We start from the raw sequence: 21,379 nt of genomic DNA on the forward strand, positions 1-21,379 counted from the left end.
AGAGGATAGAGAGGTGTGTGGATAGAGGATGGGGAGGTGTTTGGGTGGAGGATAGGGTGATGTATGGGTAGAGGATGGGGATGTGTATGGGTGGAGGATGGGGAGGTGTATGGGTAGAGGATGGGAGGTAAATGGGGAGGTGTATGGGTAGAGGATGGGAAGTATATGGGTGGAGGATGGGGAGGTGTATGGGTGAGGATGGGGAGGTGTATGGATGGAGGATGGGGAGGTGTGTGGGTGGAGGATGGGGAGGTGTGTGGATTGAGGATGGAGAGGTGTATGGGTGGAGGATGGGGAGGTGTATGGGTGGAGGATGGGGTGATGTATGGGTGGAGGATGGGGATGTGAATGGGTGGTCCATTTTATCTCTGGGAGATAGGAGTGATCAGAAGACATGATGCTTAGGCTAAATACTGAGTCCTGGTTAGAGTTAGAAAGGAGAACAAAGACCTTTGTTGCAGGCATCAAACACCAAGGAAGCAGTAAATAGAGACAGAAAGGTGCCAGAATTTTGTGTGAGGAAGCACGAAATGTGGCCCGTGGCTGGGGAACAGGGCACAGTAGGCAGCACACGGAGACAAGAGGGGCCGAGACTGAACTAGTGGTGCTTGTTTCTTGTGGGTTTCAGTGGACACTAGCGGCTCTGGGTTTCTCGCGGACCTAGCAGTGAAAAACCATAAACAGCATTATGCCAAAAGGCATGTGATCAGGTTGTGTTTTAAAGAGACTGTGCTGGGTCCAGACAGTCTCTGGGACAAACCACGGGGAGCCGCCACTGCAGCCAGTGACCAGCAGCAGCAATGAAAGAATCTTGAAGAGAGACAAGGTCCTGTCTGTGAGAGTGGACAAAGCGGAACATGGTGGTGGGATGCAATGGGGTCCCAATAAGGAGAATGGGCGAGGGAGAGGCCGGGGTGTGGCTCAGTGTGCAGAGGCTCTGAACTCCATCCAAACCATGCGGACTGGGTCTGGTAGTGCAGGCTAGTAATCCCAACCCTCAAAAAGAGGAACGAGAAGGGCCAGGAGTTCAAGGACAGGCTGGAATACACCAGACCCTGTGTTTAAAAAAAAAAAAAAAAAAAGGAGCTCCACACGGCGCTATATGCCTGTAGTGTCCACACGAGGTGTGAAGGCGGCAAGGTCAAGAGTCCGAGGCAATCCATCCTACACAGGGACTTTGAGGGCAGCCCAAGCCATGTGAAAATGGGTCTCATGAACAAGGAAAGGCAAGAGCATTGAAATTTCCCCTTGTTCCCTCTCACGCTGAGCATCAATCACTAATATGCTTTCATAATTCATCCATAATCAGGTGAATTACAGCCAGAAGGCTTTTTGAATACTCGGTTTCTGTACTGAAGAGATTTCGCGGAAGGGAACATCCCTAGAGTAGATGTAACGTCTGTCAGAGCCCCTAGGGTCCTTTGAACATTTTCCTTTCCAAGATGAGGAAAAGGACTGGTTTATCCCAGGCTCCCCTTGATGGCATGACTGTTAAGTCCCACTTTATGCTTCAATGGACACCCTCCTGGCCCACACAACCCACCCTCAGCTGGAATGCTGATTGGTTTCCATCCCTACGCAAGGCTGTATCCAGGGACCTATTATTATAGGAAGTGCATCGTCTTATCTCATTCAGCCTTACATCTTCAGCACATAGGAAGTCCCCAGAAGTGTTGGTTAAATGCGTGCATAAATGAGTGAATGAATGAACTGAAAAGTCCACGAGGACCAAGTACAACCTGAATGGTAGACGCTTCCTACAAGATGAAACTTCCCCTACCATTTGGTCAGCAGAACTCTCAGCCAGTGCCTGCTCAATACCTGCCCGTCTGAGTGAGAAGAGAAATGAACCACTGGTAGAAAACCAGAGGCAAAGAACGAAATGGAACCATAAAGATGATGCAAGTGAAGATGAAACTTCCCAGGGCTGGAGAGACGGCTCAGTGGTTAAGAGCTCGGGCCGCTCTTCCAGAGGACCTGGGTTCAGTTTCTAGCACGCACATGGTAGCCCACAACCATCTGTAATTCCGGTTCCAGGGGATCCAATGCCCTCATAACCATCCATAACTCCAGTTTCAATGCCTCCTTCTGATCTCTGAGGGTATCAGACCTGCATGGGGTACACAGACAGACATATAGACAAAATACTTACACACTTAAAATAATTAAAAGAAAAAACTTCCCCTACTATGTTAAATTTTTGTGAACAAGACAGTTTTTTCTTTCTCTCTCTCTTTCTTTCTTTCTTTCTTTTTTTCTTTCTTTCTATTTTTTTACTGTTTTTTTTTGAGACAGGTTTCTCTGTGTAGCCCTGGCTGTCCTAGAACTCACTCTGTAGACCAGGTCGAACTCACAGAGCTCTGCCTGCCTCTACCTCCCGAGTGCTGGGATTAAAGGAGTGTGCTACCACCTCCTCGCTCAAACAAGCAGTTTTTAAATATGATTTAAAAACATGGAAATAGCTAACTGGATCAAAAACAAAACCCAAAAACCATTAACATGAGTTACTTCTGGGTAACAAAACCAAATATAAGAAGAGATGAATTAGACGATATACGATTTTTCTTTAAAACTCCCCTGAATTATTTTGTCTAAACACATGCTAGTTGATTTTTAACAGAATGTATCTTGATAAAATTTAAATATTAAAATACAAAATTAGTCAATTTTTATTTCCTGGAGGCAGGGTTTCATATTTACTAGACCAGCCTTGAACTTACTATAAGGCCAAGGGTGACCTTGAACTTCTGATCCAACTGCCTCTATTTCCTAGGTGCCATGATTATAAGTGTGCACCATCATGTCTGGTTTAAGAGGGGCTGTGAATGGAACCCACGTTAGACAAGCCTCCTGCCAACTGAGCTACATCCCCACCTCCAAATCAGTCAAGTTCCGAGCTACTGTTGAGTCAAGGCAGCGTGCTGCCCTTTTGGCCCCAGAAGTTGAGTACATTCCTGTTTTCTTGTTGCCTTTTTTTTTCTTTTTAAATTTTGTGCTGAGTCCTAGTTACCAAAGAGTACTGAACCAAAGCCAAGGGGATAAACAGAATCTTGAACTTTAATAGGGCAGTTGGCATGGACCAAACCTGGGCTGGCCAGGCCTGCTGACTGGTACCTGAAGGTAGACATAAAGGGACAGAGGAAGTCAATGAACTCTGCCTTTCATGACGATCTCTTGACATCAAATTTCCCTTTGTGTACATACACGTGTCTCCTCTGATCCTGTGGAGATGAAAATTGACATCCACACTCATATTCTACCAAAGGAATGGCCCGATCTAGAAAAGGTAATGGTAACTAATGTGCGGGATTCTTTCTGGACCTTTTCCAGAGTCTCTCAACAGCTCTATTTATAGACCTCCTCGCTCTTCTTTGGAGATGGAACTGAATGTCATTCTTCTTCGCTCTTGGGGGAGTGATTTTGAAGCAACTTGGTAACTATAATTTCCTACTGTCTAAAGATGACTTTTACATTCATTTCGACGGAGCAATGGCTCAAAGAAATAAAGGGCTTCTTGGAGCCTTTCTTTCCCCCTCACATGACACATCCTTTCAAATCCCTGGATGATTTAAGTCAAGCAGCTTTGCTGTCTTTTAAATAGTGTGTTCAGCTGTTGGAACGACACCTGCCAACTACAAAGATCGAAAGTCACGGTTGCAACTAAAAGACCATTTTAAAAAAAAAATAGAATGTGGTCGGTTTCCAAAATGTTTAAAATAGGCTCTAGAAGCACCAGGAGATAGCTTTGTGAAATGTCTTTTCAGTCTATTTCAGAGCTCTGTCTGAAACCTTTCCTGCCTGATCTTTAAGCTGTGAACCCTGTTAGGGAGACCTGGGAAGCAGGTATCTTAGAAATCCTCACAGGCTGTGACATGGAATTTTTGTACATTGCTTTCTCTAAAGAGTGTTCTCTGTAAGAAGAAAAAAAGGCGGGGTGGACCTGTGGGCATGGCTCAGTGATAGAGTGTTTGCCTAGCATGTGGGAAACCCTAGATTCCAGGAGGGGTGCTGAAAGGGGAAGCGTTCTTTGGGTGTCCCTAAGAATGGAAACTTCCCTTAAAGACTAATCCTGTGGTGTGTGTGTGTGTGTGTGTGTGTGTGTGTGTGTGTGTGCGTGTGTGTGTGTGTGTGTGTGTGTGTGTGTGGTCAGAGACATCAGATTCCCCTTGAGCTGGAGTTACAGGATGCTGGGAATAGAACTCAGGTCCTCTGGAAGAGCAACACACACTCTTAACCTCTGAGTTATCTCTTCAGCCCACTTAACAACTTGTAAAGTTGGTGTCAGTAGGCTGAAGAAAATTACAGAGTATATTCCAGACCAGGAAGGAAGGAAAGGAGGGAGGGAGGGAGGAAAGGAGGAAGAGAAGGAGGGAGGGAGAGGTACTGAAAAAGCAAGGTGGGAACACAGAGGAAACTTGTAACTACCTAGAAGTTAATTTAGAACAGTATCTGGTTTTACCCCCGTCTTTCCTGTTCTGGAGTACTTTCATGTTACTGATAATGTTTAATCTTTATTTTATTTAAAGTGGAAAAAATGAGTTAACACAAACTCTAATTAAAAAGCAGTTCATTGTGCAAGCACATTTTCTTCTCACTGTTATCTCATATAAAAATGCTAACCTCAGGCTTAGTGTGTAGATCGGGTGATGCAGTGTTCATGTAGCATGCGTGAGGTCCTGCGTTCAGTCTCCAGGACTGTATTAAAGCGGGCCCCTGCCCGTTGTCCCAGCACTCAGGAGGTGGAGGCAGGAGGGTCAGATGTTCAAGGTCATCCTCCATTGCACAGAGAATTTAAGGCCATCTTGGTTTATATGAGACCCTGTCTCAAAGGAAAAAACAAACAAACTTTTGATCTCAAGCATTTCTTTGTCCATTGTTGTAAGTGATCTGGGAGGTAGAAATAACAGATTGAAATGTGGGAATAGTACTGAGCTGTCTGAAAGTCGATCCCATTGTGGCCAATGGAAACAGAGAGCCCCACTGACCTCACACCCCGCAGTGGAGCTTGTCTGCTTGGGAACTTCTTGTGCTGGGTACATCTTAGAAAAGTGTAAACAACACTTCATGAGGTTAATGATTTTATGAGAGGAATGTCCCAGCCACTTCCCAGGAGCCCTATGGAAGCTACTGGTAGTGTCTTTCTTCTTCCAATAGTTTTCAACCCCTGGCTTATGATGAATCATCTGAGGAACACTATGTTGAATAAATGATGTGTGAAATGTATCATACTCCCTAACCTGACAGTTTTAGGAAAACACAAAGACACAGACAGACATAGACACAGACAGACAGACAGACACACAGACACACAGACACACACACACACACACACTCAAATGCATGACATCCCTCAATCTAGTGGAAGCAAGGAGTATTAACTCCAAAGGCACAGATTTTCTTTTTGTTTGAACCTCATAAAATTCAAACAAAAAAGCCACATGAAATGCTCAGAGCTCCCATGGTGAGCTCTGCTCTGAAGCTGCTCAAGAGTTCCCCACTCAGGACTCCTTTATACCAAGACATTTTTATGCCATCCGACATATACTAGTGTATAAAATAGGTATGAAAATCAAACATGTACTGAAATTTACTTTAAAACAATTCTTTAATATGTACTAAGGATAAAAAGCAAATTTTCATACTCATGAGATAAATGTGTTTGTTTGTACATAAAGAATTAAACCTTGGCTGAACATTGGACACTGCAGGACATAAAACATCTTCAATGCTTTTTGGAATTGATGGGTATTTTGTTTCCATAACAGTGCTGAGAATGCTATATCACATAAATATATAGTATAGAATGGCAGAAGTATTTTTAGGGCCATTCCACAAAGCATTGGGAATTCTGTCCTAATCCCAAGCCAAAAGTCTTGAAACCATCTTATGAATTTCAAGCCAGCAAATAAAACAGCAAATGTTTTGTTTGTTTGTTTGTTTGTTTGTTGTTTATTTTTTGAGACAGGGTCTCATAGCCCATGCTGGCCTCTCTGTGTAACCAGGGATGGATGACCTTGAACTCTTGACCGTTCTGCTGCTGCCTCTCGACTGCTGGGATTAGACGCATAAGCCACCGTGCCTGTGTATATGGTGCTGGGGATCGAACCAGGACTTCATACACGCAAGGCAAGCACTCTCCAGACTGAACTATATGTCCAGCCCTGGGATAGATAGCAATATTTAAAACAAGCACTCGAACATAGTACAATCCAAAAATACACTAACAGGATACTTACGAGCTGAGGAATGACAGCAGGGAAATATTGGAAGTCTTTGTTTTCCATAATGAATCCATCATGTTTCTCTAAGAGCCGGAAACTATACGTACAGCAGTCACTCACTGCAATTTAGTGCATACAATGGTCTTGAGTCTCAGCGGAGGTGTGTCAGGGGCTTGTTCGTTGGCGTGGCACAGTGTGACAGCCTGTACAGTGCAAAGTACATGGGCTGTGGGTTCAGAACCAAGGCTTCAGGGAAGTTGCACAATGCAACTCGGGCACAGACTGCCAGAACCACCTCGGATTCGTTATACGTCTGACTTAGAATTGATTTGTGATTGTTGCATGCTTTGCTGTTGCTGAAATTTTCATAACACCCAGTAAGAGACCACCACATGGGATCATGACCCACAGTTTAAAGAGTGGGTCCTAGAGGACCTCTCCCACCTGTATTCTCCTTGAGAGATTGGCCAGCATGACTCATCATCCACCTAGAGAATGTCGCACCAGGAGGGTCTCAAGCTCCAGGGTCTCTACCCCCTTATCTAGATGGAAATCTTGAAAGGGCTTAAAAAGTTCTGTGGTTTAAATGTTATCTCCTCTCAAAATTCATGTATTGAAACCCTCCCTTGCAAGCAAAAGTACCCGGAGGCGGGGCTTCAGGAAGCAATTAAATCACTCGAGGAACCGGGTGATTCTCATAAAACAGTCCAGAGGAAGCTCTGCACTTTTTTCTTGGCATGAGGCTTGGCAGGAACCAGAACGTAAATGTCTGCATTTAGATGCCTCTGGTGGGTGGCATTGTGTCAGAGTATCCCAAAGGGACGAAGACAGAATAAGTCAGAGAGGAATTTTCAGTTCCAGCCACATGGAGGTACACTGCACATAGAAGCCAATGCTTCATCCATTCTTCCCTTTCTCTTCCCCACCTTGCCCATTCCCCCCAGATAGGGTCTCATTTTGTAGCCCGGGTTGGAATCCGACGCACGATTCTCCTGCCTCAGCTTCCTAAGTGCTGCGTTACAGATGTGTATGACACCCCAGCCTCTGCTTGCATTCTTGCTGTGGGATCTGAGCTTAAAGGCAGTCTTCACAACTCCCTCCCAACAGTTTAAGCCAATGCCCACTGTTTCTGGGTAACACACTCTCTGGCATCCTTAGAAAGGGTGATCATCTCACTAGGTCCCAAGAAAATCCTCCATCTGAGCACAGGAGGCTGTTTCCAGCTAAGTCCTAAGAATAAAGACCCTCCTACTCTCCATCTTGGACAACCAGAGGAGCCTAGAACAGAGCCTGCTCTTCGGGGGGAGGAGAAAGCTTTCTGTAGCGGGCTGCCATATTCTCACCTCCCTTTCCTGTCTCCTAGCCCCGGCCCCCTCCACAGCCTATCTCCATGTGAAGCAGAGAACTGGACATCTAGAGCTGGCAGTTTCCAGGCGCCCCACCATCTGGACCCTAAAGGCATTTTTTTTAAAAACTGATTGGAAAAAGGGGAGATAAAGAATTTGGGGGTACATAGATGTATGTCCCAGAAACTTCCTAAACAGCAAACAAGAGTGCACTTCCAGGCAGAAGTCTTGGTGGCTTTTTCTACTACCTCTCCCTCCTCTCACCTACTCCACTGAAAGAGGGAGGGTATTTAGTCCCATGCTGCAGGCAGATAAGCAGACCCTTCATAAGAATAAGAGCAACAGTAACAGTCAAAATACCTTGTACCTTTGGAAATGAAAAAAACAAAAACAATGCTGAGGCATTGCCTCAGTTGAGGACCTGAGTTCAGTCCCCAGAGCCTATGTAAAAAGCCAGGGGTGGTGATGTGTACTAATCATCCAGCACCAGGAAGGTAGAGACAGACTGACCCCTGAGGTTTGTGGACCAGTCACCTTAGCCTAATGGGTGAACCCCAAACCAATGGGAGAGAGACCCTGCCTCACAAAATAAAGTGGATGGAACCTGAGGAGGAACAATTCTCTACGTATGCACATGCCCCTGCACACATGTATGCTCACACATGAGCACACACACAAATACACAAAAAGAGAGAGAGATGATTTATACAAAACGTCACAACATGTGTAGTTATTATCTACACTATTAACCCAGCTTGATAGGTAAAGCACTTGATATTTAGAAGTGAACCCGGAGCTTTGTGGGTCCCTCAGAGCAATCTAACCCCATCCAATGGAGAAGTCTGGCCCCCGATATATCACTACTTCCTCTGTTCCTCGGTGTCCCCCTTGACACCAAGTCCCTTCCCCACTTCTCCCATTCAGATTAACCCACAGAGGGAAATTCCTCATAGGATCCCAGCCCACAGGTGAAGCAACCAGATCTTTAACACAGTAGACATTTCCCTGGGAGTGATGGTTAGCCAATATTGGGATAATTAGACTCCAATGGCCGTGATTCCCTGAAGGATGAGAGTGAGGTAAAGGGAGTTATATCTGTGTGGGCTAAAGTTTTTCTCTTTATTCCTTTATTTCTGGCCTATATTACCAGAGTAGAATGAGTTGGGTCTGGTTTTGTTTTGTTTTCTGAGACAGTATTTCATATGTCCTAGGCTGGCCTTGAACTTGCTATGTAGCTGAGGATAACCTTGAACTTCTGATTTTCCTGCCTTCACCTCCGGAGTTCTGGGATCATAGGTGTATACCACCATACCTGGTTTATGCAGTGGTGGGGATGGAACCCAGGTCTTTGTGGATGCCAGGCAAGCGCTCTACCTACTGAACCACATCTTCACCCCTCTAGAGCCGGTGTTAAAGTAGCATTAACGATAGCAGTTAAAACGCCTGTCTCTGATCTTTTCTCACAGTTTCTCCAAACTTTCCAACGGAATAACGAAAAGAGTAAGTTAGTGCTATTTTGTTTGGGAACCTTAAGTATTTTTGGAAGAAATTATATCATCGCTTTTCAAACCTGCCTTTTCTTCTTAAATATTAATAGACACACCCCCACAGCCTCCACCACCTTGTGCAATGAAGAAAGAAAAGGGCAGAGTCAGCACCTCTGGGATGATGATTAACTGAGAGTTATAAAGAACTAGTATTTCACAGATCTTTTGTTTTTACTTGCTATGGTGATTTCAAACAGGGATAAGGCCAGGATTTCTTTTCTTTTCTTTGTTGCTCCCCCCCCAGACAGGGTTTCTCTGTGTAGTCCCAGCTGTCCTGGAACTCACTCTGTAGACCAAGCTGGCCTCAAACTCAGAAATCCACCTGCCTCTGCCTCCTGAGTGCTGGGATTAAAGACCTGTGTCACCACCACCTGGCTAGGGTCGGGATTCTTAAAGAAAATTTGCGTGGTTTAGGGGATGGATGACTCGGTTAGTAAAACACCTAAAAAGCAGGAAGGCCTGGATTTGATCTTCATAACCCACATTAAAAAGCAATCCTTTCGCCAGACAGGCAGATCTCTGAGTTCGAGGACAGCCTGGTCTACAGAGCAAGTTCCAGGACAGCCAGGACTACACAGAGAAACCCTGTCTAAAACAAAACAAAAAATCCCAAACAAAACAAAACAAAAAGCAGTCCTTTAATCCCTGAACTGAGGAGTAAGAGACAGGTGGATCCTTGGGGCTCATGATTTAGCAGAAATTCTGTCTCAAAACTCCAGGTGGCTAGTACCTGAGAAGTAACAGCTAAGGTCTCCCAGCCTCCATCGACCCACACACCTCCGCACGCACGGGCACCCACATAAACACACACATACATTTTTAAAACAGATAACGTGAGGTGGAAAGACATCAGATTCACGGGAACAGAGTCCACGGTGAAAGCTGCTCCAGGCTGGTCTGCTGGGATTCCAAACGTGTGCCACAGCACCCAGCTTTTTCACATGAGTAAACAGGCTCAAACTCAGGTCCTCTGCCTTCATTTACCAGCTGAGCAATCTCCTCATTTTTTTTAAGACAGAGTTTCTCTGTATAGCTTTGGAGCCTGTCCTGGAACTCACTCTGTGGACCAGGCTGGCCTTGAACTCACAGAGATCCGCCTACCTCTGGCTCCTGAGTGGTGGGATTAAAGACGTGCGCCACCACTGCCCGGCCTCCTCAGGAGTTCTATTGAACACATGATGAAGGTATAAAGTCCCCGGTAAGTTAAAATATCACTTAAGAGTTGGACAAGGTAGCACAAACCTATAATTCCAAGTGCTCAGGAGACTGAGACAGGGTGATGGATTCAGCCAGGAGTTCGAGGGGGAAAATAAAACTATAAAACTCTCAAACAAAACTAAGCTAGCCTCCTCCTCTACGTCTCTTCCAATTTTTTGAGACAGATTCTCATGTAGCCCAAGCTGGTCTCAAACTCCCTATGTAGGCAGGAATGACCTTGAACTGCAGATTGTCAGACCTCCACCTCCTGAGTGCTGGGATTAGAGATGTGAGCCACCATGCCCAATGTATCTGGTGCTGAGGATGGAACCCAGGGCTTTGTGCATGCTAGGGAAGCACCCTACCAACTGGGCTACATCCCCAGCCCCAATACAGAGTTTTTCTTTCTCTATAAGTATACCAGTTTAAAGGCGAATTGATTTAATGAAAATCTTGAGCCACTATGGAGGAGAGAACAGACAGAAAGACGGTGTCTGACAGGACAGAGCTTGGGATCCTGGGTCTGGAGAATGCGCCTTGGCTGCAGGCCCATCTTCTTTACTGATAAGTCTAACCACACGTCTCCTCCCGGCAGAAGTTCGGCTATGGAGGCTGGGTGCAGCTCCAACAGCAAGGCAAGGTGAGTTTCTCCCCGCACATACCTAAGGGCCACCCAGGGATGGTATCCCTGGCTTAGCATATTGTAGGCTGGACATCCAAGAAACTCAACTCTTCCCCGCTTGCATTAACCTTGTTGTAGGTGAGGAAGTAGCCGGTTGGTTTCTCAGAAATAGTAGGAAAACTAGGGGTGACTTCAAACAGCAACATCTATGAAATAAAAACCAGAATTGAAACACCACTACAAAAAAACTCACAAAAACTTTTTTTAATTTTGTTATATTTGCCCAGGAACCAGTTTTAGCATTTCCTGCTCTGCCCCAAGGATGTGACTTGGCCCTCTATACAGGTTATTACAGTATATTAGGACTGAACAAATTAGTGGATTGTAGTTGGTTGTTTTACTATTTTTACTTTTTTGGGGGGGCTGCCACCTAGTTTCCAAATAAAACACACAGAGTCTTATTATTTTTTATGAATGCCTGGCCTTAGCTTAGCTTGTTTCTTGCCAACTTTTCTTAAATTATCCTGTCTATCTTTTGCCTCTGGGCTTTGACCTTTCCCTGTTTCTATATACCTTTCTCTACTTCTTACTCTGTAGTTGACTATGTGGCTGTGTGGCTGTGTGGCTGTGTGGCTGTGTGGCTGTGTGGCTGTGTGGCTGGGTGGCTGTGTGGCTGTGTGGCTGTGTGGCTGGGTGGCTGGGTGGCTGTGTGGCTGGGTGGCTGGGTGGCTGTGTGGCTGTGTGGCTGTGTGGCTGTGTGGCTGTGTGGCTGGGTGGCTGGGTGGCTGTGTGGCTGGGTGGCTGGGTGGCTGTGTGGCTGTGTGGCTGTGTGGCTGTGTGGCTGGGTGGCTGTGTGGCTGGGTGGCTGGGTGGCTGGGTGGCTGTGTGGCTGTGTGGCTGTGTGGCTGTGTGGCTGTGTGGCTGTGTGGCTGTGTGGCTGGCCCCTGGAGTCCTTCTTCTTCTCTCACTCCTAGATCTCTCTCTCTCTCTCCCCCATTCATCCTCTCTCCTGCCAGCCCCGCCTATTCTTTCTCCTGCCTTGCTATTGGCCGTTCAGCTCTTTATTAGAACAATCAGGTGTTTTAGACAGGCACAGTAACACAGCTTCACAGAGTTAAACAAATGCAACATAAAAGAATGCAACCCATCTTTGCATCATTAAACAAATATTCCACAGCATAAACAAATGTAACACATCTTAAAATAGCATTCTACAACAGTGGACTGGTTAGGAGAAATCAGATGATGAAGATGTTGAATCAGCTGACCCTGTGCTGTTACACAGACTTACTTACTTTCACTGCCCATATATTGCTTCCCTAGAGAGTCAGATTATGCTCCATCTCAAAGGTCTTTTCCAGCCCTATTGTGTCAGAGATATGACATTTTCTAGACACAAGTTGCCCTCCTGGGTCTCACAGCCAATGGTTCAGATCAGCAAGTTGACGGATTGGGCCATCTTCAGTCACATAGGTAGAAAGGGCTTGTCTCTGTGTTCAGCTGCTGGTACCTACACAGAGCAACCCTTCAATACCAAGCCTGAAAGGCAAGAGACAGAAAAGCTGAGCTCCATTAAGCAATCGAATTTTTATCTCCATACTGATTATGGAAAAAAAATCCCTAAAACTATATGGAGAAGAAACATGTTCCAAAACATTCCGGAAAGGATTAATCCAGGTTGAGGGGATGGCTCCATCAGTAGAGGTCTCCTCACACAGCAAGCACGAGAAACTGAGTTCTATTCCCCAGTACCCATGTTAACAGACAGACATGGTGATGTGTGCTTGTAATCCCAGCACTGAGAAGGCAGAGACAGGTGGGTCCCTGGGGCTCTCTGGCTGGCCAGCCTAGCCTGCTCTGTGAGTTCCAGGCCAGTGGGTGAAGCCACGGTGGACAGCCCCAGAGGAAGGACACCCGAGGCTGACCTCCACACAGACACCTGGATGGCCACATACTTTGCTGATGTGATTTTTCTGACTCAGGGAGAAGCAAGGATGATGAAAGATGGGAAGGTCTTCAGAGTGATCCAACAGAACTGCTGGGACCCGGAAGCTCGTATCAGAGAAATGGACCAGAAAGGTACTTACGACATGAAATGCTCTCCATGTTTCCATCTGCTGTAAAGCAGCACCCACCCTTAAAGTTGATGATCACTTGATATGATTTATGGGATGGCAACTTCCAATTCCCGTTTCCCCGCCAGCCATGCTGTTATGGCTTCAGTAGAAGAAGGAGGCACTTGCAAGCCAATGCTTTTAGAGCATGGATTTGAAAGCTTTAAATTAGTTTAAAAACAAAGTGGTATACTACCAAAATGATAACAGTGCATGTTATTACTTAAAATATTTTTACTTCTGGTCTAGCAAACAGCTCAGTGGGTAAAGCACTGGCCACACCACTGTGCAGATCCACAGAAGCCACGTAAAGCCAGATGCAGTAGTGGAGCACTGTGCAGATCCACAGAAGCCACGTAAAGCCAGATGCAGTAGTGGAGGTGTCTATAATCTCAGCATCCCTGTAGTGAGATGGGAGGCAGAGACAGGAGGATCCCAGAAGCCCACAGGCCAGTTGGCCGGGGGCACTACAATCCCTGTGCCCCTGGGGTGAGATAGTAACTGAGACAGACTCTAAAATCTCATGGACAGCCAGTGGCAAGGGACAGAGGGGAAGGTGAAGACTGATACATAAGGTTGTCCTTTGACCGCCACATGCATGCTGTGGCACAAATGGTTCATACACACACACACACACACACACACACACACACACACACACACACACAGGCACAAATAAATTTAGAAAAATTTTAGAAAGCACATGCGTGCGCATGCTCTCTTTTATTGTCTTCTGCCAACTCCCTCCCTCCCTATAAGTCCGTTCCTGTCCTCTTGTTGTGCTTGTGAGCCTCTGTTTTTTAACCAGGATCCTCTGTGTGACCAGAAGGTTTAGAACTATGCACTGGAGTCTGGTGGGCTCACTATTGGCTACTCAACTGCAGACGATAACCATCCCTCCCCCAGAATCTATCAGTATATCCCAGTAGTTCGGCAAGGTGGGTTCAACCCCGTGAGCCCCGTTGCAATGAGTCAGTTTGTCATTGACTGTGGACAGCACCAGCCTTGTGCAGGCCCACTGCTTACTTCAGATTTGTTTATTTTTATCATATATTATTATCATTATTATTTTACAGGTCTTGGTGTCGGGTCCTTTCCGGAGTTACAGACAGTTGTGAGCTGTGATATGGGTGCTGGGATTTGAACCCAAGTCCTCTGGAGGAGCAGTCAGTGCCCTTAACCACTGAGCCATCTCTCTAGCCCCATTACTTCAGATTTCTGAGACAGGGTCTCATGTACAGCCCAGGCTGGCCTTGAACTCACTATATGTAACCAAGGTGGCCTTGAAGTCTTATTCCTCCTGTGTCCACTTTCAGAAGTGCTAGAATAACAAGCTTACACCCCCATGCCCAAGTAGAATTGTGTTTTATTTCAAAGTCCACAAAAAAAGGAGTCACTCTGGCAGCACCAAATGAATAGGGCTGTCTTGAAGTTTGGAATCTGGTGGCATGTACTTTTGTCCAAGGGCTATTTTTATAGTCACTGTTTAAACACGTACTCAAGTAACATTCCAATCCAGCTTTGCGGAAAGTTGGAAGCAACTCTGTGGGCCACTCCACAGGGCACCTGTGTGGCCCTGGTTCTCAGTGGATCACTCCAAAAGGCATCTGTGTGCCCCTGGTTCTCAGTGGGCCACTCTGTAGGAAACCTGCGTGGCTCTGGTTCTCAGTGGATCACTCCACAGGGCACCTGTGTGACCCCGGTTCTCAATGGGCCACTCCACAGGGTACCTGCGTGGCCCTGGTTCTCAGTGGGCCACTCCATAGGGCACCTGTGTGGCCCTGGTTCTCAATGGGCCACTCCACAGGGCACCTGTGTGGCCCTGGTTCTCAGTGGATCACTCCACAGGGCACCTGTGTGGCCCTGGTTCTCAGTGGATCACTCCAAAAGGCACCTGTGTGGCCCTGGTTCTCAGTGGGCCACTCCACAGGACACATATGTGGCCCTGGTTCTTAGTGAGCCACTCCGCAGGACACCTGTGCCCCTGGTTCTCAGCATACACAGGGGTTGTGTAGGGGTGGGGCTTGGAGAAGAACATGTTTCTTACACCTCTGACAAAGAGCAACCTTTCACTGTAAACGTGAAGAGAGAGCACGGGCCTACCCTCCCAAGGGGAAGACAGTGACACTCAGACTTGGCTCCCAGGAGTCAGAAAGCGTCATTTATGGCTGCAGCAAAAGTACATGCTTCTCCTTTGACTTTTGTTATTTTTTGTATGTTTATCTCAGTTACTGTCCTTGAGGCAACAACAGTCATGACGAACTTTCAGTAAGCCTTGTCTTTGCCCCTACACACAGTTCTGAACCCCTGACACACATTAACTCATTCAGTTCCTGCCATGACCCCCGGAGGCAGGCTCTCTTCAGATCACAGATTTTCAGATTCCTGCATCAGAGACTGTGGAACTGAGCTCTGGGGACTGCATGAAACTATCCAGGCTAATTTAGGAGCTGAATTAAGGGGACTTGAGAGATATACTTGTCATGTATGACTTACAATGGAAAGCTCTAGAAAAAAAAATGGAGACCAAAAAAATGACAAGAAGGTAGAAGAAAAGTTAGCTGGGAAGATGAAAGGAAAGGATGAGCAGGAATGAGAGGGGACCGGGAAGAGTGATAATAGGGTAACCATGATCAAAATACATTATATACATGTCTAAAAAGCATCCCAACGAAACGCATTGCTGTATAATTAACGAAAGCTATTTTTCTTTAAATGGTGGAGAAATGCCTTGCCTAAACAAAGTTTTGTCACAAGGAGGGTAGAAGAAATCCCTGGCAAATAGAGTCAGGTCATTCTTCTTGAATGATCCAATTTTGTCCAACCTTCCCTCTCTGTAGAGCTGAGAGTTGGGGGAGAGATCATGCCGGCGGGAGGAGCCGTGGGGGCCAGATGGCAGGGTGGGTTGGAAGCCGCAGGCCTCCTTGTCCTGGGAAAGGCTCTTCTTCTCACAGATTTGTCTCTCTTTGTGCTCTAGGAGTGACAATACAGGCTCTTTCCACGGTTCCTGTCATGTTTAGCTACTGGGTGAGTGTGAAGCCTCAAACCATCTCCCTGGTGGTGAAGGCTCATGTCCATGTCCAGCTCCCCAGTAGGTGACGGACAACTTAAATCTTGCAGTTGGTCCCATCAAGCCCCTCCCCTGACTGTCCTCCTCTTTGTTTGGATGTTTGTTTTTGAGACCAACTCTCCAATAGCCCAGGATGGCTTCAGCCTTGCTTTGTAGGTGAGGATAACTTTGAACTTTGGATCCTCCCTGCCCCCATCTCCCGAGTGCTAGGATACAGGTAGGCTCCACCACGCCCAGTTTATACAGCACTGGGGTTGGAACCCATGGCTTCTTACATGCTGGGCAGGCAACATTGTTGGGAATGAACGTCTGATAAAGTCGATTTTGACTGGCACAGAACCTTTTCTGTTCTCACCAGGCCAAACCTAAGGATACTTTGGAGCTGTGCCAGTTTTTAAACAATGACCTAGCTGCCACCGTTGCCAGATACCCTCAAAGGTTTGTGGGTTTGGGGACATTGCCTATGCAAGCCCCAGAGCTGGCCGTCGAGGAGATGGAGCGTTGTGTGCGAGAGCTAGGATTTCCTGGAGTCCAGATTGGCTCCCACATCAACATGTGGGACCTGAATGACCCGGAACTCTTCCCTGTCTACACCGTGAGTACTGCTGCTTTTGCTCAGCCAACATTTACTCAGTCAACATGCAGCAGCACAGCCTTGGCCTGGCAGACACCAAGCTGGTGGGGGACCAAGAAGGGATCATTTTGGTGGGGGAGGGGGACCACAAGAGGCCAGTGACTTTAGATGTAGGTAGAAAGTGGAGAAATCTACCAAAAATCCTACCAAAAGAGTGAGCCGTTTTACAGAAGAAGACGGGACACTTCCCAGGCCTGCCCTGGAGTAGTTCAAATGAAATATCTCTCTTCCTGTATCACACAGGTACTCCTTTTCATTGTACATGGAAGCCTAAATGTCACCCTCATTGTTAGCACTTTACATAATCAAACACACACACACACACACACACACACACACACACACACACACACTTTTCTTTTTGCTATGGAAAAAATAATATTTTTCAAAAATACGAAGTAATTTTGAAGAGACTGTAGAAATACAAAAAATATACAAATAAAGACAAACACACCAATCATTCCACCCAAAGATAATAACCATTGTTATGTCTCATTTCATTTAAAAACTTTGCATGTCTATATTTTAACAAAATTGGAATTCTGTTGCACATATGATCTCATCTCCTAATTGAAAATTTACAAACAAAATAAGCATTGTATCTGTATGTGTGTGTGTGTGTGTGTGCGCGCGCGCGCGCGCATGTGGCATGCATACTTACATTCATGTTTGCATGTGTGTGGGCACACATGTGTGCAAACATGTGGTGCATAGCATCGGGCATCTTCCTAGATAGCTCTCCACCTTATTTACTGAAGCAGGTCTCTTGCTGTTTGCCTGTTTCAGCTGGTCTGGCCAGCTCAGCCCAAGTATCCTGTCTCCAGCTCCCTGTTACTAGGATCACAGGCAGCCACCTGGCTGTTATGTGGGTTCTGAAAACATGAAGAATAGACCCCACACTTGTATGACAACCTCCCCAGCCCAATGAAGATTATCTTAATGAATGACTTTTTTTTTAAACTGCAGAATATTCCAGTGTGTTGGCATGTTTTTATTTTATTCATCAGTCCTCAACTAAGAATCTTAGGAAGAAGCTGGGCACTCAGGAAAAGACAGGCAGAAATCTGAGTTTGAAGCCAGCCTGGTCTTCAAAGCAAGTTCCAGAACAGCCAGGGCTACACAGAGAAACCCTGTCTTCAAAAACCAAAAACCAAACCAAATACAGAAAGAACCTTAGGCAGCTAAAGGTGTATTTTGGCAGTACATAATAAAAATACATAATGAAGCTGAGCGTGAAGGTACAGCCCATAATCTCATCATTCAGGAGTCTGAGGAAGAAGGATCATGAATCTGAGGCCAGCCTGGGCTACATAGTGAGTTTCAGGCAAGCCTGAGATACAGAGCAAGATCCTGTCTCAAAATCCTCAAAATAAATATATATAGATGAGAAGGAAGGGCAGAAAGGGGGAAGGGGAAAAATATAAATAGATATATCAATAGATGGGTAGATAGTATCTATATATCATAGCTTATAAATAGGTGATAGATAACATATACATATATAGATAGATGGAGGTTTTACATATATAGATAAGAATGCAATGAAAATGTTAACATTTAATAAACTCAGATGGTGAGTATATGAGTGTTTATTGTGTTATTGTTTATAATGTCTATATTTAAAATAGTTCAAAATTAAAAACGCTTTCAAAATGATACTATCCAGTTCTGAAGTGCCCAGTTTCCCACCCCACCATCCTCTCCACCACTCTTCCTTCCTCATCCTGTAACTGGATCAGCCCTCCTTGGTACCAGGATTTAAGATCCATGATTCTTCACTCAATTGCGTTTTTTTTTTTACAAATCTCACTCTCCTCTCACAATTATAATGGTATGGGAGAGTTTCCTATTATTTCCATCGTGATGCAAAAATCCTCAGTACTGATTTAAGTAGATGTTTGCAGACTCACCAGGCATTCTACTCTCTGTCATTTATTCATTTAATATTTATGGAGCTCTAATCACATGCAAACAATTTCCCATGTCTGTGTCTGTGGTGACTGCCCACCATGCGGGGAATTGCCTGTGAAACCGCCTCTAAAGATTTAATATCCTTCTCAGTACTGAACTCTCTGAACCAATTAGCAGCAGAGGCTCAGCTGATGCAGAGAATGTTTTCTGGAAATTTCAGTGAGCTTTGAACAAGGATTTATTTACTCATGCAGCCAAGTTGCCTCAGCACAGTGTGCGAGAGTCTTCAGCTACAAGTCATTTTTAGTATTCATCGGAACTGGGTTTATAAATTCCTGGGGGGCTAGAAAGCAATAGCAGCCGCTGGAGTGCACACAGACATTTCCATCTGAGTGCCGAGTGCAACCCATCTATCACTCCAACGAGATTGTTTGGGAGCATGCCAGTCTCTGAGGGACCAGAGTTGACCTGCAGTGTCCCTGGTCTGACAATCTATTTGTTTGGTTAGCAAGGCTGGCCTGCCCAGCTCCTCTCTAGCATGCGTCAGTAACGTGCTCAAACAAAGGGGAAGAACTGACAGCCGAGTTGGTGCTGTCATGTGCTGTCATTTCAAGGGAGTCCCGGCACTCCGCAGCATCCCAATGCCCCCGCCCCTTTCCCATAGACCTCTCTTCTAAGTGAATAAACATAGTAACATACACCCAGGTACAAAATTATTTCATTGCTGCTTTGAGGCAGGCAGAATATTAGCGCCTGACCACCTGACTCTACTACTCATCCGATGCCAAGGCCTGACTAAGTTACGTGGTTTCTCTCTTCTCCTTACAGAGGCAGGCATGAGTACATGTCTCTAAACATGTGTAACACACAGAGTGCGTGTCTCATAAATGATTAAAATTGTTAGTAGTTGTAAAATTCTTGTTTGTGTGTGGTGTGGTGTGATGTGAGTGTGAGTGTGTCTGTGTGTGTGTGTATGTATCTGTTTGTGTGTGTGTGTGTGTGAAAGTCAGATGCTGACATCCAATGTCTTCCTCAGTTGCTCTTCGTCTTATTTTAAATTTTATTGTATATGTATCAGTGTTTTGCCTGCACGTATGTCTGTGCACCACATGTGTGTAGTATCCTCCAAGGCCAGAAGAGGGCTTCAGATCTTCTGGGGCTGGTGTTATGGACCACTGTGAGCCATCACGTGGGTGCTGGGAACCAAATGCTGGTCCTCTGGAAGAGCAGCCACAGTGACTCTTAACCGCTAAGCCACCTCACCAGCCCTTTCACCTCATTTTCAGAGACGAGGTATTTCACTGAGCTTGGAGCTTGTTGACCCCACTAAACTGGCTAGACCAGTGGGCTCCAGAGATGCTCCTGTCTCCCGCCCCAGCACTGGAGTTACAAACAGATGCTGCTGTGCCCAGCTTTTCCATGGGTTCTGGGGATCCGAACTCTGGACCTCATGCTTGCACAGCTGGCACTTTCCTACCTGGGTCATGTGCTCAGCCTAATAGCTGTAAAATTCTTATAGCAGCACTGGTATTAAGCGCTCCGTGAATGTTAGTTATGATCTTCAGAGTATGAGGTTTTGTGTTCTCTGTCATGCCCCACACATAGAAGGAAATTCTTTTTCATGTTAGTTAGAATTCAATCAAGTCTTATCCTAATGAGAGGTCAGATCTCATTCTTTTTTTAGATTTATTTATTTATGTATATGAGTTCTGCATGTACACCTTTATGCCAGAAGAGGGGGCATCAGATCCCACTATAGATGGTTGTGAACCACCATGTGGTTGCCGGGAATTTAACTCGGGATCTCTGGAGAAGCAGCCAGTTCTCTTAACTGCTGAGTTAGTCATCTGAGCCCAAGAGGTCAGATCTCACAAAGGGCCGTGATCAGGTGCTTTGGGGAAGCCTATGGCATCCCAAGAAGTCAGTATTCTCTTTCCAGCTTGCATTCATGATCAGGAAGCAGTTCAATTCCATGCCTTCAAAAGCTTATGTCACTGTGCTCTGCAGAGCCCACTGAGTTGGAGATCTCCAGTTCATCCCTTGCCTAGGATCCCTAGCTATCCAAAACTGTGCCATATTAAAAAATACTTGCATACACAAGTCACATTGCATCAGCTGGGTTAGCACAAATATTTGTGTGTAGAGGTAGGATGAGTCACACTTGTGTCCCAATATGCTTAAAAAGAAAATGTCCTAATGAAAGCTTGTTTAGAACCTTGGTGATCACTAGTATTAATGACTATTGTCCTAATTTTCCTTCTACTGCTGTGATAAAACACCGTGACCAAAGCAACCTGGAGAACCACCTGCCCAGTGGGCTGGCTCCTCCCATATCAATCATTAATCAAGAAAAGGTCCCCACAGACTTGCCTACAGGCAGTCTAATGGACAGTTTCTCAGTTGAGGTTCTCTCTTCCCAGAAAAGTCTACCTTGTGTCGAGCTGAGAAAAAAAAAACTCACCAGTAAAACTACTGAGAGGATTTAATCAAACATTTTGTTGACTAAAGATCATTTCATCCACATGGTCTTTCCATTTCCCACAAGCTCTTGAGGCAGGTTAGCCCATAGTATTCATCTTAGTATCTACCCAGCTCAGACACTGAGAATTCTCTCTTCAGTAAATTCCTTTCATTCATGGGAGAGTGCTGAGAGACTCACTGGGCTCAAGGAACAGTGAGAGTACCCACAGACCCAGACACCCCATCACTGTTGGATC

At 45.7% G+C, this 21,379-nt stretch overlaps 1 protein-coding gene across 1 annotated transcript in view; it reads left to right on the top strand.

Annotated features, from left to right (window-relative positions):
• Positions 1-3,229: 3,229 nt before the first annotated feature.
• The window catches only part of Acmsd (aminocarboxymuconate semialdehyde decarboxylase), a 39,770-nt gene continuing 21,620 nt past the window's right edge, over positions 3,230-21,379 (top strand). Inside the window, exons 1-5 of the mRNA XM_052736800.1 lie at positions 3,230-3,286; positions 10,907-10,951; positions 12,916-13,012; positions 16,025-16,074; positions 16,476-16,712. Coding sequence (XP_052592760.1) covers positions 3,230-3,286; positions 10,907-10,951; positions 12,916-13,012; positions 16,025-16,074; positions 16,476-16,712 — 486 coding nt within the window. The remainder of the gene's footprint in view (positions 3,287-10,906; positions 10,952-12,915; positions 13,013-16,024; positions 16,075-16,475; positions 16,713-21,379) is intronic.

This window comes from Peromyscus californicus, unplaced genomic scaffold (assembly GCF_007827085.1).
Source record: "Peromyscus californicus insignis strain IS unplaced genomic scaffold, ASM782708v3 Scaffold_14__1_contigs__length_90479793_seg_2, whole genome shotgun sequence".
Classification (NCBI taxonomy): Eukaryota; Metazoa; Chordata; class Mammalia; order Rodentia; family Cricetidae; genus Peromyscus; species Peromyscus californicus.